General features: G+C 33.3%; 5 protein-coding genes and 2 non-coding genes across 7 annotated transcripts; 4 read left to right on the top strand and 3 right to left on the bottom strand.

Annotated features, from left to right (window-relative positions):
• Positions 1-336: 336 nt before the first annotated feature.
• On the top strand, positions 337-1182 carry LOC106450035 (zinc finger protein ZAT12-like). The gene has a single exon (XM_013891687.3). The coding sequence runs from the start codon at positions 636-638 to the stop codon at positions 1080-1082; it is 447 nt and encodes a 148-aa protein (XP_013747141.2). The 5' UTR covers positions 337-635; the 3' UTR covers positions 1083-1182.
• Positions 1183-6573: 5391 nt separating this feature from the next.
• On the top strand, positions 6574-7593 carry LOC125608050 (histone H2B.3-like). Its single transcript, XM_048777822.1, has one exon. It carries the CDS (start codon positions 6978-6980, stop codon positions 7437-7439), a length of 462 nt encoding a protein of 153 aa, XP_048633779.1. The 5' UTR covers positions 6574-6977; the 3' UTR covers positions 7440-7593.
• A 3053-nt stretch (positions 7594-10646) lies between these two features.
• Positions 10647-10718, top strand: TRNAC-GCA. The gene has a single exon. It is a non-coding gene; the product is annotated as a tRNA-Cys (tRNA).
• A 792-nt stretch (positions 10719-11510) lies between these two features.
• Positions 11511-12043, bottom strand: LOC106446920 (histone H4). The gene has a single exon (XM_013888740.3). The coding sequence runs from the start codon at positions 11977-11979 to the stop codon at positions 11668-11670; it is 312 nt and encodes a 103-aa protein (XP_013744194.1). The 5' UTR covers positions 11980-12043; the 3' UTR covers positions 11511-11667.
• A 768-nt stretch (positions 12044-12811) lies between these two features.
• Positions 12812-15149, bottom strand: LOC106446919 (UDP-glucuronic acid decarboxylase 6). Its single transcript, XM_048777823.1, has 11 exons — positions 15088-15149; positions 14886-14948; positions 14692-14774; positions 14327-14501; positions 14161-14252; positions 13937-14090; positions 13786-13863; positions 13607-13700; positions 13439-13505; positions 13253-13357; positions 12812-13180 (listed from the first exon to the last, which is right to left on the bottom strand). The coding sequence occupies exons 3-11, from the start codon at positions 14770-14772 to the stop codon at positions 12998-13000; spliced, it is 1029 nt and encodes a 342-aa protein (XP_048633780.1). The 5' UTR covers positions 14773-14774; positions 14886-14948; positions 15088-15149; the 3' UTR covers positions 12812-12997.
• A 1783-nt stretch (positions 15150-16932) lies between these two features.
• On the top strand, positions 16933-17004 carry TRNAH-GUG. Its single transcript has one exon. It is a non-coding gene; the product is annotated as a tRNA-His (tRNA).
• Positions 17005-17225: 221 nt separating this feature from the next.
• Positions 17226-20793, bottom strand: LOC106446918. The gene is made up of 3 exons (XM_013888737.3): positions 20099-20793; positions 19110-19277; positions 17226-19009 (listed from the first exon to the last, which is right to left on the bottom strand). The coding sequence occupies exons 1-3, from the start codon at positions 20633-20635 to the stop codon at positions 17306-17308; spliced, it is 2409 nt and encodes an 802-aa protein (XP_013744191.2). The 5' UTR covers positions 20636-20793; the 3' UTR covers positions 17226-17305.
• Positions 20794-27006: the final 6213 nt, after the last annotated feature.

A 27006-nucleotide genomic window follows, 5' to 3' on the forward strand; every position in this document is an offset into this window, starting at 1 on the left:
TATGTAGGTATTTAGTGTTTGAATATTCGATAAAGTTTTGGTATTTTTAGCCGGATATCTTATATATTTCTTATAAATAAATAAATTTCAGGAGTGAAAAGCTACAATAAATGTAAAAAATAACATTTCATTATAAATTATAAATTTTGTTTTCTTTTAAATATTTAATACCTAAATAATTAATGTAATGAATAAAAATATTGTAAAAATTGCAGTAATAAAATTTATACAATTATTTATATACACACATATATATACATATATATTAGACAGTAAATTTTGTTTTGGTATTAGAGTTACCTATATTAGGATTTCTTAGATCAAATCTAAAAATACAACAAATCAAACTAAATATCAGGGATGTAATACCTGCCCCTAATATAGACTAACACAAAACTATTATTGAACGTGAGAGTCAACGAGGCGATGTTTTTTCAGCAAGAGGAAAGGGTAAAACTATAATTTCAATAAACCAAATACAAAGGTCAATGCAAAGATAAGCTTAGTTTCAGCTTATATAAACACGATCGTAAATCTATAATTCAACAAACTCTTCGTTTCGTTTTTTCATTTCTCAACCAAAGCGCACACACACGCAAAAAGTGTTTTTTTTTCGAGAAACCAAATCAAATCAAATGGAAAAGGAAAGAGAGATAGAGATGATCAACAAGATGGCAAGCTGCTTGATTTATCTATCAAAGGCTCACCAACACGACACCAAAAGCCGCGTTTTCGCGTGCAAGACATGCAACAAGGAGTTCCCGTCGTTCCAAGCCTTGGGAGGCCACCGAGCAAGCCACCGCAGATCGGCTGCGCTTGAAGGCCACGCACCTCCTTCTCCCAAGAGAGTCAAACCGGTGAAACACGAGTGTCCTATATGCGGTGCCGAGTTCGCCGTAGGGCAAGCCTTGGGTGGTCACATGCGGAAGCATAGAGGAGGAGGAGGTAGCCGAAGCTTGGCACCAGCGCCGGTGACTATGAAGAAATCCGGCGGCGGTAATGGGAAAAGGGTCTTGTGTATGGATTTGAACTTGACGCCGGGAGAGAATGATGATTTGAAGTTGGAGCTTGGGATGTTGTGATTTACTGATCTTTTTACCTTTTCTTCTTTTGTGGGTTTATACTTGTGTAGAGATATGTTATTTTGTTTTATTTTAGGACTCCAGTAGTTTTGTATAAAGAACTTTATGGTACTGTTATTTATAGACATATATACATATTATCTATATATTGTCGAGTTATTACAATTAAAGAACTAAATCTTTTTGTTTAATTATTTTTGGGGTATCGTCAAATATTTGGGAATGAAAATACAGTATAACCTCTTTAAATTAATACTATATAAATTAATATACACTAAAAATTTCTATAAAATAATACAATTTTATAGTCTCAAATTGAGTTTTTGGTTTAATTAATATATCGATAAATTAATATCTCTATATAAATTAATAAAAAATTATAGTTTTGGTGTAGTCTCAACTTTATTAATTTATAGAGGTTTCACACTGTATGTTATATGTTTTTGTAAGAAAACACGGCAGGTTTAGATTGTTAGTTAATAGAGTGATTGTGATTTAGTGATTGTTTTGTTAGTAGTAAAGCTTCCAATGAAACAAAGATCTATTTTTGTCAGTGATCAACCAATTTTTAAATCGACTATGGAAAAACTCAAATCCAAGTCTCTAATTCCAGAATAAGTTTATCATCGCTAAATCATTATAAATAGGTGCGTTCTATAAACAAACCAAAAAGGATTTTTCCATAAGCAGAAGTGCATCTTGGTTTTGTTATTTGTCTATAAATAGAACATCTCAGTTTTTTTATTTGTCTATACATAGGACATTTAGTTCTGTTTTAACGCTTGGTATATATCGTACTCCACTTACCAAATATCTGCTAAAAGCTATTGGGACAAAAGAAAAGTCATGTACAGTACTATACTAGAAATTTCAATATTTTATTTCGTTAACGCTATGACTTTTTGGTTTACAGAAATTGACTGATTAGTATTTCAAAATTTATGTCATTGTCATGGAGAATCAAAGTATCCAGATAAAATAAATCTCAACTAAAATGAGTCGATGGTGATAAATGTTTGTGTGGAACGATAGATATGATAAAGAATAAGCAAGTGTTTGTAGTTTAGTGGTCGTAGTCATGTAGAAGATTGATTTTCGCTAGATGTACTTTTCTTGTTATCTAACCAACGCATAATTTATATAGAGTTTGCATATTTCAGTTAGTAGGATGTAAGGATGAATATTCATGCGATGAAATGCATCGATACCAGTTTGTTGCAATGATTGGACCTATTGGAAGTTTGTAGTGCCACTACAGTAGTGGTGTAGTACTTTCTTGTAAATTTGAAGAGAGAAACCAAGTTTCAGCGTAAGTACTTAATAAGTAATATTAAGATGGCAACCATCCTAGCTAGCCAGGAATATATAGGCTACGATCCCCTATTAATTACCTGGTGATCAGACAAAACTGTCTAGAGACTATCAATTTCATTAATTTACAAAAGTTTTTTTTTTTTTTTGAGAAAGGGCTTTTAATTTACAAAAATATTTTAAACCACATGTGGTATGTGGATAATGGAATTAGCTGTTTGACATTTAAAAAAATACCATCAAACAGAATCGACGAAGTAACAACAATTCAAATTAATAAGAGAAGCCCAAAGTAGAAAATGACCTTTAAAGTTTGTCAAGAAAAGTTTTAGAATCAATTGATAATAACGATAATTTCTTGATCAAATAGTACTCCAGTATATAATTTTAAACTGAATAGTCTTCAACAAATTTTCAGAACTATCATTTTCACCATTGTCACTATGAAACAATGATGGGGCCTATGCAACTAATTAATGGTTGGAAGCAAGGAATCATATTTCGTGGTGATTTGGTTTTAGAAAAATGTTTTGGTTTGTTTCGTTGTGAAGATGACAATGATGTATAAGTTTGTCTTTAGTTTCCCGGCCTAAAGTGTTCATACATGGAATCAGGCTTGTAAGACGAACTGCTAGTTGAATTGGTGATTGGGGCTGTTCCTTAATCCATCTAGATGAATCTCGATGGAGATAAGATTTTTATTCTTCTACCCATTAAAAGTGCAAGTCATCCGAATAGTTCACTTAGATAAATTTTTAAATTTATGTTTAATTTTGAAAATCAGCTGTTTAATCCAATTTGAACTATGTTTCTGCCAAAATTGGATAATGTTTATTATATTCCTAATATAATTGACAAATTACAAACCTAACCTAATATCATTTTGTCACTCACGAAAAATTACAAAACCGCAAAATTCATTTTTCCGCAAAAACTATAAAATCATTTTCTCGTCAAAACCAAAAAAAAAAAATTCGTCAAAACCAAAAAATTTTGTTTTCATGTCAAAACTGAAAATCACTTTTTTCCGCCAAACTTGAAAAATCTCGCTTTCCCGCTGAAGCAAAAAAAATATGTTTTCCCGCAAAGCTAAAAAACTTGATTTCCCGTAAAAAAATCACATTTTTTTGCCAAAATCGAAAAATCTCGTTTTCCCGTAAAACCAAAAAAACTCATTTTCTAACCAACAAATTTCCATTTTCCAGCAAAACCAAAAAATCTAATTTTAAAATAATTTTATTGTGAATATAATTTAGACTAAATAATAAAACTCAATATATTAAAATTAATATCAAATATATGATTAAACTCATCTAGATGGAAATGAAAATAAAGAAACGAACATAAATCCATCAAGACGATTCATCCATATAAGCCTTTTGGATGGACAAACAAATAGTCTCATAAAATTTAAATAGATCATCTAGATAGATTATACAGATGGATCAGCTGGATGGATATGCCAAATGGTGAAATGAACATCCCCATTCAGATAAATTTACAGCAGCCTCCACTAATGTCCAACCTGTAATATTCTATCCAAAATATAAAAGTCGAAGTCCTTTATGCATGTCTTGGTAGAGTTTGGATACTCTAAAAGCAACTGTATCCACTATCCCCTATATATTATTTGAGAAACATTACAACTTCTTTTTGTAGCCACATGTCATCACTAAGATGATTCTTAGAATCATTAGAGAAATATGTTGGTCCATCTAATTTTATAATAAGATTTTTTATTAAACTAACAATAAATTTATAATTAATGTACTTCATTATTTCCTTAAATAAAATTTACGGAATTGCCTAATGTGGCTAAAGTATATATGACAATTAATATTTTTGAATAATAAAGATTTGATAAAAATTAGTGTATCTTCTATCATATTGGTTCAATTTTAAACTATTAAATAAATTAAACAATCACAATAACCATATAATAAAAAATTTAGATTTTTCTGTAATGTTATATTTTGAATTTTGGAAAACGACTTTAAATTACTAAAACTGTTAAAAGTCTCACATTCAAATGATTAAAAAATTATATAAGTAAAAAGTATAATTTAATTAATTATTAAGATTGATATATATATATATATATATCGTTTTAAATTAAACTATAAACCATATAAAATACATAAATCTTTTAGTTTCAAAATTTACTTTGAACAATTTTTTGGTAAAAGTTTTGAACGAACATTGACAACTTATTTTTTTAAATTATAAATTATTAAAATTATTAATCTCACAATGAAAATTTTGTTATCAGTAATTTAAAATTTTTCTATAAAAGATACAAATGATCAAAAAAAAAATTATATGAGTAGAAATCATCATTTAATAGACATTAATATTAAAAATATACTAAAATATACTATGTATGTTAGTATCATTTAAATTTGATTACATATCCTATCAAATATTAAAAAAAATTGGATTAATAAAATTGATTTATATTTTCAGACCAATTTAATTATATATTTAATAGTTACTGACTTTTAATTATTCAATATATATTTATTATTTCATAATATGTAAAAATATTTAATACATCAAATAATTTTTATATATAATGTTCATCCCGCGCAAGGCGCGGATCTTAACCTAGTTTACAATTAATTGTTATGTTAGTTAGTCGTATAGTTTGCGACGAACAATCCTTTCTGCATTTCTTGGTCGAGTACTTGGATTCCGAACGAAGTCAAAACTGAAGATTAAGACTTAGTAAGACGTCATAACGGCAACGAAATCGCAACGGAAGTTGTGTCAATGGTTGAAACCTAAAACCGGTAACTCCGTTTGAGTAAGGGTATGACTGCTTTTCCCGCTACCACCCGCAAACGCAGCTTTTGCGGTTGGTAGCGGTTGCTGGCGTTTTGCAACAATCGTTCAAACCGCTCTAAACCGCTTCAAATCGCTCCAAATCGCTCTGAACCTCATAAATTCAAAAGCTGGTTCCAGCTAGCGTTTGCGGTTGCGGGCGTTTGCGGGAAGATAAAAAAAAATTATTTTTTTTCCAAAACAATATAAATACAAAAATAAAAAAATTCAATAAAAAAATTAAATTGAAATTATAAAAATGCTAAAATATATCAATTAAATTTTAATTAATATTATAAAACTTTAAAATAAAAATATTTTCTATATTTTTAAAAAATTTAAACTATAACTTTCTAAATATAAATTTTATATTTATTATAATATTATTATTTTTGATATTTTTATAATTGTATAAAATGTAAATATTATTAATTTATTATTTAACTGCTGCTGCATTTGGTAGTTAACCAGTCATAAGTATCCCGCAAACGCACAAATTTCTAACCGCAGAACCAGTCGTACAAATCTCTTAAAACCGCTAGAAACCGCAACCACCCGCATCCGCAAACTCCCGCAACCGCAACCGCAACCGCTGCGGTTAAACCAGTCAGACCCTAAGTGTAGTAAGTGGCGGAGGCATCAAAATGTTTTAGAGGGGTCAAATTGATAACAAATGTATTTTGCAGGGGTCAGTAAGCCAAATTCATCATATTTTGCAGGGATCAATAAGCCAAATTCATTATATTTCTTTGGAAATGCAAGTAAAAAAAAAAGTATGCAAAAAATCACATAGGTAATTTGACCACCGTGATATCACATTGGCTGCCACTGAGTGTAGTGAAGAAACTGAGATTTTGGAGTCGAGTTGAAAATGAAAATCTGCATGTCCTATGCAACATATTTCTCTTCTTTCCTCCACATAATTATTCAATATGGATCTCTTCAATTAATAAATAAATTTTTTTTCTGCAACTGGGTTAAAAATAAAATTTCTGTAAATATGAAGATTTGTGTAAAAAATCGAGCAAATAAAATTAATATTTAGAATTCTTGAACATGAGAACAAGCAAAACACTAGTTACGAACAAATCATTGATAAAGTAATCCACGATTCACTCGGAAACATTTTAGTTATGAACATCCCTTATATATTAAAAGATAAGCATTTGCAGAAAATGCATTTACATTCTAATGGACACGTAACGGTTTCACATAAATTTAAAACTGAGTACGCTAACGTGTTGGTTCCACAGAGCTTTTCACCAAAAATCAGGTTAATAAAGAAAAATCACACTTTCTTTCTTTTTTTCTCTTCCTATCTCTCTCTAAAAAACTAATTTTGGTTTCTGTTTTGGTTATTTCACAAATAGTTAAACCGCATGATAACTGAAAAAATCTACAATGAAAATGAAATACATATAATTACAAGTAGGTAATATATAGTATGTTTGTTATTAATGTTGTTACTCGTTAGGTTTTTACCAAAGTTTTACTCTCTTTATGAATCAACTAAAGATTAAAAAAAAAAACGGCGATTCCACGTCAGCAATCCAAGAAAAACACTTATCCAACAGCGCCTTCCAGGCGTTGATTAATATATTTTATCATCTTCCATCAAACGGACACAACCGTCCCACGTCACCGATCCTCACGAGTTAATCTCCATCCAATAGAACGCATTTCTTCCTCCTTCTTAACATCTCCAGACGCCTCAGACCTCTCCATCGCAAAAACCTAAATCTCATTTCAATTCAATTCAATTCAATGGCACCAAAGGCAGGAAAGAAACCCGCAGAGAAGAAGCCCGCCGCCGCCGCCGCCGCGGCAGAGAAGCCGGCGGAGGAGGTAGCGGAGAAGGCCCCGGCGGAGAAGAAACCCAAGGCGGGGAAGAAGCTGCCGAAGGAAGCCATCGGCGCGACGGACAAGAAGAAGAAGCGGAGCAAGAAGAGCATCGAGACGTACAAGATCTACATCTTCAAGGTCCTGAAGCAGGTCCACCCTGACATCGGGATCTCGAGCAAGGCCATGGGGATCATGAACAGCTTCATCAACGACATCTTCGAGAAGCTCGCCCAGGAGGCCTCCAAGCTCGCGAGGTACAACAAGAAGCCCACGATCACCTCCCGCGAGATTCAGACCGCTGTGAGGCTTGTTCTCCCCGGTGAGCTCGCTAAGCACGCCGTCTCTGAAGGAACCAAGGCCGTTACTAAGTTTACTAGCTCTTGAATAATGAAGTTTTGTGTGTGTTTTTGGATCGTATGGACTATGCTTTTCTAGCTTTATGATTTGGTTTTGTAATTGTTGAAGAACATATCGTATGGTGTTTAATCGTCTCTTTTGGAAGTATAATCGAAAGATAATTGTGTTCCGTGACTAAAAAGTCAATATCGCCATTAAGTTCGTTGCTGTTGTTAATTGTTTTCTTTTATGCTATAATATGATTTACTTAAGCTGAAAGTTACTCGTGCGATGTCAATTGGTTAAAAACTTCGTTGATCAAAGATTATTAAATAAGAAAATATAACAAGTGTGACAAAAAATAAAGATCAGATGATTAAAAACTGACTCGAGTCTCAGTTGGAAGTTTGTATTGGTCCGCTGGTAAGATTAGTGGGTATAATTAACCTCACGTGTCGGTTTCAGGCAAGTAATTAGTGCCTCACTAGTTTTGTTAAACAACTAAAAACTACTGCCACGTTCATTTTTGATATTAGGGCCTGTTTGTTTCTCCATTTGGATGGATCATCTGGATGAAGATGAGAGTTTTGTTTGTTTAGGCACTAAAAGTGCAATTCATTCAAATGGATCATCCGGATGACTTTTGGAAATTTAGGCTTAATTTTAAAGTCCATTCAGCTGAACCAATTTGGATCATTTGAATGGAGATGGTTCATTCAAAATGGTATAAAGTCTATTATGCCCCTAATGTAATTCACAAATTACAAACCTAAAAATAAAATCATTTTTGTCACAAACGAAAACTGACAAAACTGACAAACACTTTTTCCCGTGCTAAAAACTATTTTTTTACGCCAAAACCCCAAAACGTATTTTCCCGCTAAAATTGCACAAAAATATTTTTCCGTCAAAATTGCAAAAACGTGTTTTCCCGCAAAAATTGAAAAACATGTTTTCATGCACAAATCACAAAAAAAAAATGTTTTCACGCCAACACCCCAAAATACATTTTTCCGCCAAAACACAAAAAAACATGTTTTACCGCCAAAGTCGCAAAACGTGTTTTCCCGCCAAAATTGCAAAAACGTACTTTCCCGCCAAAATTGCAAAAACGTACTTTTCCGCCAAAACCAAAAAAACATGTTTTCCCGCCAAAACCAAAAAATGTGTTTTCTCGCCAAAACCAAAAATTTGTATTTTCCCGCCAAAACCGAAAAATCTTGTTTTCCCGCGAAACCGTAAAAATGTGTTCCCACCAAAAACGTGTTTTTCCGACAAAATCGCAAAAACACGTTTTCCGCCAAAATCGCAAAAATGTGTTTTCCCGAACGCGTTTTCTCGCCAAAACCGCAAAAATGTGCTTTCCCGCTAAAACTGCGTTTTCCCGCCAAAACCGCAAAACCGCATTTTCCCGCCAAAACATCAAAAGCATGTTTTCCCGCCAAAAACATGTTTTCCTGCCAAAACCGCAAAAACGCGTTTTTCCGCCAAAACTGCAAAAACGCATTTTCCCGCCAAAACCGCAAAAATGCGTTTTTTTCGCCAAAATCGCAAAAACGTGGTTCCCTCCAAAACCACAAAAACGTGTTTTCTCGCCAAAAACGTGTTTCCCGACAAAACCGCAAAAAACCTGTTTTCTCGCCAAAACCGAAAATTTGTATTTCCCCGCCAAAACCGAAAAATCTCGTTTTCCCGCCAAAACCGAAAAATCTTGTTTTCCGCTAAAACCGAAAAATCTTGTTTTCCCGCTTAAACCGCAAAAAAGAAAACTCGTTAATTTTGAAATAATTCTAATGTAAATATATAAATTAAATAATTATTTGAATGGTAATGAAAATAAAGAAACAAACATAAGATCCATTTAGATGATTCATCTAGATGAGCTATGTGGATGGACAAACAAACAATCACAAAAATCTGAATGGATCATTTGAATAGATCATACAAATGAATCATTTGAATGGAAATGACAAATGGTGAAACAAACGGCCCCTTAGTCAAAGCCGCAAACTTTGTAAAAAAAACTAAAAAAACAGGCTTGTTACTCTCATCAATTCATCATCATAGTAAAATTACATGAGTCAAACAATTCACAACCGTTCATCCTCCTATCTTCAAATTGGAACTACATATAGTTTTGCGGTGGACATTTATCTGTCGTTGGTTAGTTAGGTGATAAAATCATTAAAAACTCCCTCGCTACAGTTTTAATAAAATACTTACCACAACTTAAATATAATCACTTGGCTAAGCATGATGGCAAAATCGTAATTTAAAAGAGCAGTTCGCTAAACGTGCAAGCGCCCTCTCTCCCACTCTTCTTCATCACACGCATAAACCGCATCCTTCTTTCGCTCCTCTTGTTCTTCCTCCTTAACCCAAATCGAAATTTTGATGTGCTAAGCATCTGCATGGATCCGTTTCTTAGGAAAATCTCGGCGCCTTGGCCGATCCTCATACAAGCTGCAACGTGGACAGTGCTCCTAATGCTGACGGTGGGTTTTGCGTCTCTGGCTCCGGAGATGGCGTTTGTGTCGACATTGTCATCTTCCTCGAATCTCTGCGGGAGAGGAAGAGATGGGTTGGTGAGGATTCCGATGGATTTACCGGGAGAGATAGTGTGCGTGCCGTCTGAAATGGTGAAGCGATCACCTTTCGACCTTTTCGTGCCGACCATTTTCGCTGGAGTTATGGTCGTTGCATCAGTTTCTCTGATCCGGTCGTGTTTTGGGGACGTATAGATACATAGACTGTTTTAATGCTCGATTGATCCAGTGTATAAAACTATTACGCAGAGTCTTTCTCTAGCTATATATCCAATGTACAAATTTTATGTTTTGGAATCGAAAGCGTTATGGATCGTACGACTTTTTAAGCTTCTTCAGTTATCATGATCTACAATTTTAAAGATATTCCGTAGTATTTATAAATATATTAGAGCAAGAGCATTAGAGGTTCAAGAGGGAGGTTCACACGTTTTACGAGAAAAAAAAAATATTAAAAAAAGCAAAAGTGATGAACTCACCTCTTCTCACCTCTTCTGCATGATACCCTCTCTCCTAAAGTTCATCACTGTAGCGCGGGCCCCACGACACGTGGCGGCCCGCGATTGGTCAATTTTTTTTTTTTTTTAAAAAAAAAAAAATCAAAATGAAAAAAAGAAAAACTTTAATAATAAAAAATTAAGAAGGTGAACCCCAAAGGGGGGTTCACTGATGCTCATGCTCTTAGGTGATATTAGCTTTACAAAAACAAGGGTCCTTAGCTCAGTGGTAGAGCAATTGACTGCAGATCAATAGGTCACCGGTTCGAATCCGGTAGGGCCCTTTCTTTTTCCTTTTCACACCGTTGATGATCTATTCTGATCTGACGGTGGTTTGCAAGTTATATCCGGGTTTGATTGCGTGGCATACGATTAAAGTATTGTTAACCGAAGTTTGGCGCCAAACAAAACATCTGAAATTTTTTAGCCTTTCCCGGTTCAATTTTCACAAAACTGAAAAACGACATGAATTTATTTTTCAAATACAATTATTTAGCTACGATTACGTCGCATACGATTAAAATATCGTCAACCGAGCTTTGGCGCCGAACAGCTGAAACTTTTTAGCCTTCCCGGTTCAATTTTAACAAAAGTGAAAAAGATATAAATTTATTTTCCAAATACAATTATTTAGCTTAGAAACAAACATTAATAAATATAATTCAATCGAGAATGATGATACGGAGTAATTCTTCACATGGATGGGTTAGATAGTCGTCAAAATTGAGCTACTCGTAATGAGATGGTGGAAGTCTGAGGCAATCCTCCCAGGAATGTAACCAAATGCTACACGTATCTGATCTGATTCATCGTTGTGGACAGTCGTGTGGATTTTAAATGAAGCAAACTAAAGTTTGTTTTCTGGGTTTTAAAGTTTTAGCAAACCAAAGTTTAAGACCACATATATCAATTGAAATCATACATTGAATGATATTTTCATATAAAACATCAAGCCAATTTTATTCTGGTCAACCTAATAAGCATTATATCTTGATGAAGAACCAATAATAAGCCTCAATTTGATTCGATAATGTTTGTGGTAAAATAAATTAAAATGCAATGGTAAAACTGAGAACTGAATAATTAATTTTTTTATAAATCTCAAAAGAGAAATTACACAAACAAAGAAACAACCCAGCAAAGGAGTAAAAAGCCTAAAAACCTACTAGATTTCTTGACAGCAAGACTTAATTCAGTAGCACCCATAAACCAAACCGAAATCTTAAACCGGTTTTAACCACCGAATCCATAAAGAGTACGCCCTTGCCTCTTCAAAGCATAAACAACATCCATCGCCGTAACCGTCTTCCTCCTCGCGTGTTCAGTGTACGTCACCGCGTCTCTAATCACATTCTCGAGAAAGATCTTCAGAACTCCTCTGGTCTCTTCGTAGATCAACCCGCTGATTCTCTTCACGCCTCCTCTACGGGCGAGACGCCTGATCGCAGGCTTGGTGATTCCTTGGATGTTGTCTCTCAGAACCTTCCTGTGCCTCTTCGCTCCTCCTTTGCCCAACCCCTTGCCTCCTTTGCCTCTTCCTGACATTAGAACTTTCTCGAGATTTAGATGATTGAGTGTTGGATACAGATGATGAATTGACTGGAAGAAGGAGATTGGGGTTTTATATAGGAAGACGAATATCTGAGGAAGTGAATCGTAGCCGTTCGATTAGTGTTTTTATTGTACGGCTTAAGATGGCGATCCGGGTGAATGTATAAGAAAGAGTGTGCATCGTTGATTGCTATTGAATCGACGGTTGTTAATTGCTTCCAGAGTAAATAAAGGATTGTGCTTTTCGTTTGTTGGGGTTTCTGGTTTGGGGTATTTAGTTTGGACCAGTAAACCGGGCCGGTTATGGATATATTTATCATGTGGAATGAAAGTAGCTTTGTTATTCTGAACGCCAAGTTCAGACACAACCTTGTGAACATAATAGTTGACGAACCTTGGAATGTGTTTACAGTCCTCAAGAAAGATATATGTTGATGACATTTGATTGGAAAATTTTTAAGTGTTTGACCCAAAAATATGAGCATGGGAATACAACCTACTTATAGTGTTACAAGGTCGTTGAGGTTAGAGCTCTCGTGTATCTTTTATTTTATTCGTTTTTCCTCTCTATAAGCTTCTTTTTCTATTTTGGAGCTGTTCTTGCAAAACACATACCTGAGATCACATCGATCTCGGAGGACTCTGAAAAATGTGTGTTCTTGATTTATTGGAAGCTCTTTACACCAAAATACTCTTACAAAATTTCGGATTTAACATTTTTGAATTATTTCAAGAACTCTGATAATGATCATTTAAGTTAAAGTACAAGGAAAATGAGTTCGCAATTTTTCAGTTTCGGAAGATCACTACAGTGTACAGAATCATATTGTCAAATAATCACAAAGCATCTCATTGATCACATCCTCATAATAAAACCCCAAAGTAGCAAAACATCACTCTTTAGAATGTTCCTCGCTGGGACACTTATTCTCGACAAACTCAAATTGCAAAAAGAATGATTAAACACACATTTTCATTGGAACTCAAAAACATATTTTCGCTGCTTGAAACTTCACTTCTTGAAAACACCAAGCCTGAGACGAAAATCTTCTTCCATAAGAGGAAGTCCTTCGCGGAGCTTCACCTTTGGTTCCCAACCAAGAACTTCTTTAGCTTTGCTTATGTCCGGTTTCCTCTGTCTCGGATCATCTGGTGTGTTCTCCACCATTTTTATCTCCACGTCCGGTTTTATAAGCTGCATCAATCTCAACTCTCGATATAATCACATCTACTCAAAAATAAAACTAACAACAAAGACAATGCTAACCTCTTTGACTGTCTCAGCTAGCTCAACCATCGTGAATTCGCCGGGGTTGCCTATATTGATTGGTCCGGTTTGGTCTCCTTCCATCAGACGCATTAGGCCATCCACCTACATAACCAAAGTTAAGTTTCATTCTGTAATGTTACCAGTTAAAGAGAACGAGTTGCTATATAGAACGGAGATGCATACCATGTCTGAAACATAACAGAAACTGCGGGTTTGTGTTCCCGGTTTCTGAACAGTCAGAGCTTCTCCCCTGCAATGACCGATAACATTTTAAGCTAAATCTAAAAAAAAATTGTACTTACAAAAATATTAAAACATCAAGAAATTGATTGATGTTAGTTTCAATTTCACCTGAGAGCCTGTGCAATGAAGTTGCTCACGACACGACCATCATCAATGTTCATACGAGGACCATATGTGTTGAATATCCTCGCTATGCGTATTTCTACAAAAGCCATGTAACAATAATTAGCTTAACATATTTTTAATCAAAGTTTTCAAAGATATAAAAGATGACAGAATTAAATTACCAATCCCATGTTGCCTATGGTAATCAAACATCAGAGTCTCCGCAACACGTTTTCCTTCATCGTAACAGCTTCTAACACCTACATCATGTCCATTAATCTTAGTTAAATAATAGCTTAAAGATTATTACGATTAATCCTTACAATTACTTACCGATCGGGTTTACATTTCCCCAATAGGTCTCGGGTTGTGGATGGACAAGAGGATCACCATACACTTCAGATGTGGAAGTAAGCAAGATTCTTGCTCCAACTCGTTTAGCTAGTCCCAACATGTTAAGTGTGCCAATCACATTTGTTTTTATCGTCTGCCATCAAAACAATACCATTTATTACCATAAAGACCAATCAAGCTTTGACAATCGAAATGTAACAAACCTTAACAGGATTGTATTTGTAGAAAATTGGAGATGCAGGACATGCTAAATGGTAGATTCGATCCACCTCTACCATTAGAGGTTCGGTCACATCTGAAGAGTCATTAATAAGGAATTGGTTAATGCATTGTTATTTGAGTAATTAAGATGGTTAAGAAAAAGGTTACCATGACGAATGAGCTCAAATCTTGGATGACCAATCCATTTCTTGAGATTGTCTTTTGATCCTGTGAAGTAATTATCTGCAACAATAACTTCATTCTTTTCGTTTTGCATCAATCTGTCAACCAGATGTGAACCAATAAATCCAGCTCCTCCTGTCACTAAGATCCTCATATTCGACTGCAGTTCAAAAACATTCAACATATCAAATCCATTTCGATGAGAGATCTATACAAAATGAATTTCAACTTTTAAGACTTTGACCTCAAAACTACCTACACGTTAAACTAAAAACTTTAAAGCATTCAAAAACTCAATTGTAAAAAAAATGTTTAGATATTTAAGCGAATGTGAGAGTAATTAAATAAACCTGCAAAAACTTGGAATTACGCAGAGGGGAAGGCATCGGTGGTGATTTCGTCGTCGTTCCATTGGAAGAGTTCGTCGCCATTTCTGCAAAATAGGAAGAAAAAAAGAAGATAAACAGATTTTAAAAAACATGCACATGCATTTACACAGAATTTACATACACCACAATCACAAGGATTAGAGGATTAATCAGACCTGATGATGATTAGCAGTTAGCCGCTAGGTGAAACGATAGCAGTATCCAATTACTCTTTTGATCTACAAGATCAATATAAAATCCATATTTATAAGCAGATTTAATAAAAATATAAAATCATGTGAAACATGAAGATGAGTCCCACAAAATTTGTTAACTACGCCAGAAAAACAACATGGAAAATAGAAGAAAATTCCCTACCAGAAATTTAAGTTACAAAAAAAAAAGAAAATTGAAGCTTTAGAAGGGCGGAAGGTAAGAGGAATAATCAAATGAGTTTGGTTCACCAAACGTAGCTTACGAATCAAGTTTAAATAAAAATAAAATTCTTTTTCTATACAAAAAACAAGTGTTGATAAAAATAAGAAAAACAAAGACTCAAAGAGTTTGACTTAATATATACGGAATCTTACGTGAGAAATGCGCCACAGGAATCGAACCATGCATGTATTGTGCTAAACGAATCTACCTTTCGCATCATTTTCAAATTTATATCTGCATACAACTTCTTCTGGGGTTTAACTAGACGAAACAAACATATGACGTTATCGGATTACAGCTTCATATACATAAGAGACATATTAGGAGATAAGATAATTAACTACTAGCTCTTTACATTTTACCATGATTAAATCTTATAAGAGGAGAAGCTATTCATGAAGCTGCTAAATCAGCCAACAACAAGAGTAACCTCCAAGACATGTGTTATTTCTTGGATTAGTGGTTGTGGTCGTTTGAAATTACCTAATTATGTATTAACATCATTACATTGATCTAATGAAATAGATTTAACATTAAAATAGTATAGTCGATCAAATATGTGCACAAGAAATCACATGGCCCAATTGATGGGAAACCATTTGGATTAAAAGGCGTCTTTATCTAAGCACACTTTCAAAGGCACATCTCTGTTCTTTCTTAGCTTATGTTCTCCAAAAGAATGAAAAGCTTATAATTTTTTTAAGAGGAAAAAAAAAGATCCAAAGAGATAGTCGATCAACTAATTCCTATGTAATCTTAAACTTTGTTTCCCAATTATCGTAGTCAACTACTATTGACAATAGAACAATTGGTTACTCTCTGTGCAATACATATTTCACTAACATGATGGGTAGATGGAAAATGGGGCAGAAGCGGCTTTCTTGACATAAATTAAATGGTGAAGTATGTGCAAAACTGATTTGGATCACAACATGAGATTTTTTACAACATTATGGTGACCCATAAAACACATATAGTGTCTTGCTCTTGGTGAAAACAAGAGGATTGATTTATGCCAATCAACATATGTGAATTAAAATTCCCAAAGGCTTTTTTGCCGCATTTGACATTGCCTATAAATTATATGCATTTCAGTATTTGTTATATGATAGTCAATTCGTTCTTCATATTGTTGCAAATTTTGTCTTTCCCAAACATATCAAACACATTGACGTTTATAATTTGTTGTTCAGAATGCACATATTCCTTCCTCGAAAGTCGAAAAACTAGCAAATATTTTAACAAAACCATTGTAAAACGGACATTTGAAAATTAATGTAAAGCATTCAAGACTGACATGCTCCACTTTTTTTTTGAAAACACTGACATGCTCCATCTATTTGTGGAAGAGTAGTAGTATAAATGAAATATGTGATTTTGCCTTCTATTTTACCTCCAAACTTTACATTCTAAAGAATAAATCAAAACTTCCACTCTACCAATTAATTTCTAATTAATAAACGAGAATATTAGAATGCATTAGTTGAGAACAAAGAATGGTTGTCTGATCGAAGTGTTTCAACTCAAAGGAATTAAGATATCGACTTTATAAGCATCGATAGTTTCTTATACAAAAATATAAGCATCGAGATTTACATGAGATTGTGAGAAAACATAAAACTTTCGATTCGAAGTAAACATGGTTTGGAATAAAGCAATACGGGTGTAGAATATAAGATGAATTCAGACGATTTGAAAGTGTAGAGCTGCAGAGTGATAACTGATAACCAATTGGGTGTTGATAACGAGTGAACTATTTCGATTAAAGCAAAACAAAAGCCAGAAGTGGCTGTAGTTTAGTGGTAAGAATTCCACGTTGTGGCCGTGGAGACCTGGGCTCGAATCCCAGCAGCCACACTTTATTTTTTTTATTGTAAGTAATATCAATGTGGAAAAGGCCTTATAAGAGAGCAAGACCCACGAATACTGAAACTGGCTCCAAGTTTCACTACTAGACGAGTAACCTTGTCGTTTCTTTTGATCCTTTGTATGCACTTTAAATTAGTCTTCACACAATTGGTATCGTTATTGGTATAACCGGTTAACCCCACACAACCTTATTAGCAAGAAAAGAGAAGAAAAGAAAAACAAGGTAAACATAAAAACACCGACGTTTCCTTGTCGCACACGCCATTTGTGTTATCAATAGAAATTACATTTATTTGTATAAAGAACGTATTTTGCAAGAGATCTCATGCAAATTTACGTGGCTTGAAGGATTCTCTGATTGTACAACTTCTTTCACCATCTCCTCAATCTCTCTTGTCTCTTTCCCCATTTTCTCCACACAAAACCCTAATGCACTCAAACTCAACACCACCTCACTTTTGTCCACTTTAACCTCTTCCCCTTCTTCATCATCAGCACGGAATATACCATCCGAGACTCCTCTGCAATGCTGGAGATACGTATTTAGAATCTTCCCTGGCTCGCTCTCGGGGCTTGAGAAACTAGGGTTTGGTGTCTTCCCCAACTCAATGTCCCACGAAGTGTTGCCGTTCTTGGTGAGCGCCTTTTCGAGTGCGTCTAGTGATTTGAGAAGAGTGATTTCCTCGAAAGATTTTGCTAGAAGACTTATACTTTGCGTTAGACTCTTGAGATCATTGTCTATGTCGCTAAGAATCTCCTTGCACTGCGGTGATTTCCATCTTCCTTGCTCGTCAAGAAACCCTATCGCGTAACCGCTGAATTGCAATAGATCAGCCAATTTAGACAATGATTTGAACAGCTTCTCGTAGCAAGAAGCGTTAAAAGGCGTAAACCAGAAGCTCGGCTCTGCTTGTGCTTCTTCGGTAAACTTCTTGAGCAAGTTTAGATGGCTTCTCAGCTTCTTTTGGCTCTCCATTATCTCCCCTTTGCTTGCTTTAGCTCCAAACAAGCTTGCACATCCGTACAAAGCGTGGAAGCTTCGAGAGAGCTCGAGTTTCGCGACGTTAGCGGCTCGCGTGGGCTGCAAGATAAGCTCCACCATGATCGAACAAGCCAACCCTATAAAAGTCTCGATGATTCTGTCGATAGCAAAGTCCCTTGGCTGTCCGAAATTCTTCCTTCCTAGGATCAAAACGGCTCCGATCGCCGCCGAGATCCCTCCGGCTTGTCCGTACATCCGGCTCTTGCTCAAGAAGCTAGAGAAGATAAACCACGGAAGTAAAGAAAGGAACCTAACCGTCAAGAACCTCTGGAACACAAAACAGCCCATCACTCCATACACTGTCCCTATCACTGTCCCTTGTGCCTTCACGTTGGCCACTTTAAAAGTCGCCTCTCTTGCTGCCGCGAAGCTGATCGCTACCGGTAGACCAGCCCAATAACCGTTTGGTTTACTATACAATGACCCTAGAAAAATCGCTAAACCTAGCGAAAGCGATAGCTTCGTAGCCGGCATAACCTTCTTGCTGTCCCAATCACTAAACCAAGACCAAGACCTACTCTTGGTTTTGACTGAGCCTTTGTTCTCCTCCGGTTTTACTTTGGTCTCCTCCGGTTTAGCCGTTGAGATGGTTTCGAGGAGCCTGAGGCAGAACAAGAAGAAGTAGAAGGGCAAATCTTGAGGTGTTTCCGGGACTTGCTGAAGTGTTTGGAGGCACTCATCGGGCTTTTGTAGATCGGTTTCTGGAGTTACTGACGGTTGGGGGACGTTGTTTACTCGTTTGATTGAGAGGATCACACGTTCTTGTACGTTCTTGAGATCGTCTTTTACTTCTCCCGCAAGCAAGCTCGCAGGAATAGGAGACTTGCTTGCTAGTACCATGTCCATTCCTCTAAGAGCAATCTCCATGCTTTGTAGTTTCTCTCCTTTGTTATCGTTCACGTTTTGCCATCTCCATATCTTAAATGGAAGCCTCTCCCATTTCATGCTTGGCTACATATATATAAAGATTTCATTATTAGATATTTTTTTGCCTACATTTTAAACCAAAAATATTTATGATAAAATAAGAACATGAGAATTAATTAATTACTTGGTAGCGTTTGATGGTTTGATAAAGCTTGGAAGAAATACGAGACAGCTCTCGAGCCTGTGAGACAGAAGCCATTGCTGTCATGGCATCCTCGGCACAAAAAGCTTTCATGTACAACTTTACTCGCGTTGTTACATTTTGACCGATCTCTTTGCAGCTTTGTTTCACCTGCTCATATGTGTAAATAAAGTTATTATTTTTGTTCTCTTTTATAATTTCTTTTAGTGACATCAGAGAATTATGTACCATTGCCAATTGGGATTTAGTACTATACACAAAGAATATTACTATTAACGGTGAGAAAAGCTTGTTATAATTCCACGAATTATATTATATAATTAATAAAACAAGGAATCATATTTCTCTGTGATGCGACACAGCTTGTACGCAATATTGGGAAGAATTAGGACAAAATTTTAGGCGGTGGTTTATGACATAAGAAGGATATAATAACAATAATGTGGTACGGAATAAAGTTGGGAACACACTTCAAAAACTAACGTCAACATGTTTTGTGACTGTATAACCAAAGTCCATTTATTAACTATTATGCTCGTTGATTACTTTTTTCGTTTGTTTCATCGATTTAATTCGGAGAGGTACATATCTACAAAAATATTATTTTTATCTTTCTAATATGAGAACATTAATTATGTAACTTTCTTACAATCGTGAATAGTCGAAATATAGCTACTTTGAAGCTAGTTCCGTAAAACAAGATTTTCTTCCCATGCAAAGATATAAACTTTCATATAGATCCTTTTTTTTTTGTAAAAGTAACTTTCATATAGATCTTGGTTCTTCATTTACTTTTGTTTCTATATTTTCACGTGTAAACACAAATATACTATGGGTAGTGTTTGAAACAATAATCAAGACCATGGTTCTACTACTACGTAGAAAGATAAATATATATGTGCACTTGTATACGTAAATAACTAAGAAAAGTTCGAGTATTTTATACGTGTATGTATTGAGAGAGATGGTACCTCGCTAGTAGCTAAACGAGGAAGTGGAACGAGAAGCGCAAGAACGCAAGCGATAACACCAAGCGCGGTGCTAGCTGCAACTCGAAGAGGGTGCATGACTGGATCAGTCTCAGCTCCATTTATATAACCAATAACATAAATAAGAACAATCTGGCCAAGTGCGATCCGCTTAGCCACCAAATGGGTCGAACCATTTGGTAGCACCACAACAAACGCTGCTAGAGCGGCGGCTAGAGCAGTAGTTCCAGCCGTGAGCCGAGCTGGTCCAATAAGCTTTAGTGTAATGATAGCGGGGGCAACGCTCTGACATGTGGCGTAAAGAGCTAGCCAGCAGCCACGTAGCGTGTCGCCGAGCGTAGCATCGGTGATGATGAGAATGATCGTGACGTAAGAAAACGCCGGGAATGCCACGTAGCGGAGGATCCATTCAGGTCCGTAGAGTGTAGCCGCTCCAACGATTGTGCAAGCTAGAGCTGTACGGAACGCTGAGGCTAGACACGTGCGCCACATGGCTCGGCCTCTCTCAGTCATTTGCATTATTTATAGAGAGAAAGCCAAGAACAATTATAAGGAAAGAAAAGCTTAGGCTTGGGAGCTAGTTCGTTGTTGTTTGTGAGAATCTAATGATTTGAGGAGTAACAAAAAGAAATTAGAAGAATATGGAATAAATTGAGAGAGAAGTGTGTGACGATGAAGGGTTTATAAAGATGTATTCATTAGATGAGTGGGTCAGTGCTCTCTTAGGGGACGTGGAAGTACACCAAGTGGGTTCCACGTGAGAAAATTAATGGACTGCTTTTTTTTTGAGCAACAGTTAATGGATTGTTTATGTAATGAAAAATCAAAATTTCATCTTTTAATCGATACGGCATAGTGGCTATATTTTACTAATCATATTTTTTGCCTATTTATGTGTTCTTTGTCTTTACCGATCTAACGGCTCAAAAAGGATTACGATATTATAGTATTTGACACCCAAAGCGGTCTTAAATCACGCTTTCAACAAAAAGTATAAAATTATTTGTTTACGTATCTAATCAGGATTGGAGTTTTAAAATATTGGAGTTTTGATATTAATGTGATCGAGGGATGCATAAATAATAAACCAGTACAAGCTTGGCACTTTGGTTTTAAAAGGGGAGCTCGATGATCAAATCTTAAGTCGTGTAAAGAGAGTTTCGTGAAGAAACAACCGTGCGTAACGAAGGTAAGAAACAGCTGCTGTATAGAATGGTTGTGCATTAAAAAATAATTAGTATAATTAATGAATTTTCAGTTTGAATAATATACTTTATACATTTTAGATTTCATAAAGGAAATGTTTATATATGTATTAATAAGTTTTATGGATGTTGTTTTGTGTGAAGTGGCTATACTAATACAAACTACTAAACTATATTATAATCATAATCAAAATTAATTTATATGATTAATACACAAGAGAACATTCCAAAGGAGGAAAAAAACAAACTTACATTTAATTATCACATATCTTTACTGTTTTTAACCGCTTTCTCTTAACTACCTCATTAATTTGCAGTACCATAAATGGGTAAGCGTATTTATCATATTCCATATATCATGCTAATTTAGTTTTGAATAGTATAACATATTTTTTAAATCAAGGAGAGTAGGAAACACAAGAAAGCTAAAGTTAATTGTAGTTTTTTTCAAAGATCCAGCTATTGAGGTTAACCGATTAATCCCACGAGATCCGTATCAACCACGTATTCTTACCATTTAAAACAGTTCGGATGACCAACGTGAACCAAACTGCAGATTAACCGTATTATAATTATCCTCAAACACCACTAGTCCAGCTCCGTTGATTAAGTTAGTTGTAGTTTTTCTATACAATTACTAGGAAATATATGATAAGAAAAACTGGTTTGATGATTTCTGGAACAAAAGAAAACTGGTTTTGATGATAAAAATGCAAAAAATAAATAAAAATGATCGGAGACAAATATGTAGAGACAAGATCACACGTACACAATATGTGTGTATAATGGTTTAACACCATAAAACTGAAGATCAAAACCTATACTATTTATATGTTGCATGTGATGATTTCGAGTCCTCGAAAGTTCCATGCAAAGATTTTAGGAAGACACCAAAACCCTGATGATTGGTTCAGACAAGTGGATTGTATATCAGTTTATATCATTCATATCAATCAACTTTGTATGTGATACATAAAAGATTTTTTACACTCGTACTAATGTGTCGATCGAACGTGTGTACATATTGAAATGTAAACTCCTTTTTTTCTCCTCGTTTACTAATGTACCTGCATTTTAAAATACGTTCTCACATTAAATATCATCTGTGTCGACAAAATAAATTAATAATTCACGTAAGGTATCCGCCGTTTACACATTTTCTCAAAAAAACTATAAAAACCAAGCATCAAGAAATCAGCAGAAAGGGAGACATAAAACTAGAAATGCCCGAGAAAGATGGTCAATGGGGAGAAAGTAACTTATTCAAAGCCGTACCGCTGTTATTTCACAACAAGTTTCAAACACACTTTTTTAGAAAGTAAAGGAGCATTTGCACACTCTATGCAAACCACATGTTTTATATTGTTAATCTCTTTGCTGTATAGCATTTACGTAACAGCTGTTATCTATTAATCATATGCTAAACCAAACTCTACAGCAAGTAGCAACCCTTAGACATAATAACGAATACGCTACTCGTCTACGTGACTCATTTGGCTTGGAGACTTTTCAGTACCCTAACGTTAGCCACTTCTTTTCTAGTTCGAAATTCTTAAATCGAGACACCATTTTTTTTTTTTTGCTAAGAAGAGAGACACCATCTTCAACGGATAAATTAGTAGCTACTCTATTAGTATACTGTAAAATCAACATTTCTAGCTAATAAGCGGCGAAAAATTAACGTGTGCATGTTATCCCAAGAGCTTCATGAGCCGCCTACAAATCTCCAACCAAATCTCTCTTTGTCCATTAAAGCTAATCTAGATCTCCCCATTATCCTCTACGTTTACTCCTCTAATTTATTAGTATTACTTTTTAATCCCATATATTACTATACAAAATAACTAACCTTAACTTTATATCATGCGGCTGAAATTACATCAAGGAGAAAGCCATCCTAACCTTGTTTTAATTAAATAATGATAAAAATTAGTGTATTACAAGAGAAACATCACAACTGGATGGTATCTGGTATCCTAGCTAAATTTCGTTTCACCAACATTTTCAGTATTTAATTGTTTACTTATAATTCGTCTCCCAGAGGCTTCTATTTATCTAGTTGCTCTTTCCTATTTGATAACATCATATCCTAATTTCTCATTTCCGAATAAAACAGAAAATTCGCACAATATATAATATTAAAAAAATAAAAATAGATATGTATAATAGCTGATGTCATTGATTATAGAATTCAGAAATTCCAAAACCCTTTACTCTATTGACAAAGTGGATTTTCTCTAGATTTCCACTTACATTATGCTTGGTCCTAATTGTACTGAAATTTACTTAAGATATTTATCCTTTTTTGTTTTGTTCCTTGAGAATGAGGAAGGGTCAAGTGGGAAGTTGCGAATCCTTCTTTGAATTTTGGTTAGTGCATTTAGTTAGTTAAAGATAACCATTATGTAATCTTCTTGGCTCTCAATTAAATAATATACAATATCTTTCTTAATATATTATTATTTGGCTTTTTAGTGTTTTTTTTTCTAAACATTATTGACTATCAGAGTTTTAGACTATTTTACCATTGTATATGCACACCTTATTGTGCTATTCAATACTTTAATTTGTTTTTTTTTTTTTTGAGAAAGGGTTCAGTACTTTGATTTATCATACATATACGAGACTTATATTTACGAGTCAATTTTTATCCGTAAATTATAACTAATTTTACGCACGCCCACACACACACATAAAAGACAAAATAAGTTTACAAATGTTTATATTTATGTCATTAATTTGATGGCGTAATCAAGTTCATGATGCCCATAATGCTCACAATGCGTATGACGATGGTCGTTTACGTGACAACCCCACTCAATATGAAGGTCACTTATTAAGTTGCTAACAAGTAACAATCCACAATTAAAATGCTTAATTTCCAATAGTGGCATCACAGCTTAAAAAATTAGGTTTTAGGAGATATAAACAAATCACATCAAAGTAGGTCCTTTATACTGTTGTTCAATTTTAATTTTCTGTTTAGCATTTCTCCTAACAATAGAAAAAGAGAGATACACGCCTCGAATAAATTTTGCTGAAACTTTGGCCAGGTCAGCACTTAAAAAATTAAATTTTGCTGAAACTTTGAGAATTTTCCCCTTTACATTTTGTTCGTAATCCTTACTAATAAAAGGGACCTTTGGAGGTTCCATAGAGCGTCCACATAACCAAAAAAAACTTCTCCCAAAAGATGACACGTGGCATAAAAAATAGTTTTACACTTTAATATTACTAATTTTCGCAAAATATAAATAATATGTAAACATACAGCATAAAAAATAGAAAATCCTTACTAATAAAAGGGACCTTTGGAGGTTCCATAGAGCGTCCACATAACCAAAAAAAACTTCTCCCAAAAGATGACACGTGGCATAAAAAATAGTTTTACACTTTAATATTACTAATTTTCGCAAAATATAAATAATATGTAAACATACAGCATAAAAAATAGAAAAACTACATTAAACATATGTAAGATTACCATTTTTCACTTGAAAAAAAGACGGCTTATCTCCATAATGTAACATTACCATTTTATATAAAAAAACAAAAAACATTATATATAATTTCGAAAATAATAAATATATGTAAACATACAACATAAAAAATGGAAATACTACATTAAACATATGTAAGATTACCATTTTACATTTTTAATTTAAAAAAAAAATAATATGTAAACATACAACATAAAAATAGAAAAACTACATTAAACATATGTAGGATTACCATTTTTCACTAAAAAAAGACGGTTTATCTCCATAATGTAAAATTACTATTTTGCAAAAAAAAACATTATATATAATTTCGAAAATAATAAATAATATGTAAACATACAACATAAAAAAAAATGGAAATACTACATTAAACATATGTAAGATTACCATTTTATATTTAAGAATAACAATAATATGTAAACATACAACATAAAAAAAATGGAAAAACTACATTAAATATATGTAAGATTTCCATTTTTCACTAAAAAAAAGTGGCTTATCTCCATAATGTAACATTAACATTTTATAAAAAAAGAAAAAAAACATAAATATAACTATTTGACTATTTGTCCAAGTTCTTCTATTAAACATTGTCGTTTTACATTAAAAATGTAAAAATACTACTAATAAAAGGGACCTTTGGAGGTTCCATAGAGCGTCCACATAACCAAAAAAAACTTCTCCCAAAAGATGACACGTGGCATAAAAAATAGTTTTACACTTTAATATTACTAATTTTCGCAAAATATAAATAATATGTAAACATACAGCATAAAAAATAGAAAAACTACATTAAACATATGTAAGATTACCATTTTTCACTTGAAAAAAGACGGCTTATCTCCATAATGTAACATTACCATTTTATATAAAAAAACAAAAAACATTATATATAATTTCGAAAATAATAAATATATGTAAACATACAACATAAAAAATGGAAATACTACATTAAACATATGTAAGATTACCATTTTACATTTTTAATTTAAAAAAAAAATAATATGTAAACATACAACATAAAAATAGAAAAACTACATTAAACATATGTAGGATTACCATTTTTCACTAAAAAAAGACGGTTTATCTCCATAATGTAAAATTACTATTTTGCAAAAAAAAACATTATATATAATTTCGAAAATAATAAATAATATGTAAACATACAACATAAAAAAATGGAAATACTACATTAAACATATGTAAGATTACCATTTTATATTTAAGAATAACAATAATATGTAAACATACAACATAAAAAAAATGGAAAAACTACATTAAATATATGTAAGATTTCCATTTTTCACTAAAAAAAAGTGGCTTATCTCCATAATGTAACATTACCATTTTATAAAAAAAGAAAAAAAACATAAATATAACTATTTGACTATTTGTCCAAGTTCTTCTATTAAACATTGTCGTTTTACATTAAAAATGTAAAAATACATTAAGATTTAAACATCTATCTTAAAATATAAAATATAGATATTAACTAAATATAAAGTATAAGAAAGAGAAATACTCAATATATATAAAAATAAATAATAAGTAAATATTATAAATATATAAATATACGAATTATATATACAATAATAAGTACATGCACAATTTTTAAAAAATGGAAAGAGTACATTAAATATTAAACATCTATCTTAAAATGTAAAATATAGATATTAAGTAAATAAAAAGTATAAGAAAAAGAAATACACAACTTAAAAACAATGGAAAAAGTATATTAAGATTTAAACATCTATCTTAAAATATAAAATATAGATATTACGCAAATAGAAAGTATAAGAAAAGGAAATACACAATTTAAAAAATGGAAAAAGTACATTAGTATTTAAACATCTATCTTAAAATGTAAATCTATCTTAAATTATAAAATTATTAGTAAATAGAAAGTATAAGAAATAGAAATACACAATATAAAGAAAAATAAATAATAAGTAAATATATATTATAAGAAAATACCCAATTTAAAAAATGGAAAATTACATTAAGATTTAAAAATATATCTTAAAATTTAAAATATAGATATTACGTAAATAGAAAGTATAACAAATGGAAATATACAATTTAAAAAAAAAAAGAGAAAACGTACATTAAGATTTAAACATCTATATTAAAATATAAAATAGAGATATTAAGTAAATAAAAAGTACAAGAAATGGAAATACATATA

This window comes from Brassica napus, chromosome A4, assembly GCF_020379485.1.
Source record: "Brassica napus cultivar Da-Ae chromosome A4, Da-Ae, whole genome shotgun sequence".
NCBI classification, from domain to species: domain Eukaryota; kingdom Viridiplantae; phylum Streptophyta; class Magnoliopsida; order Brassicales; family Brassicaceae; genus Brassica; species Brassica napus.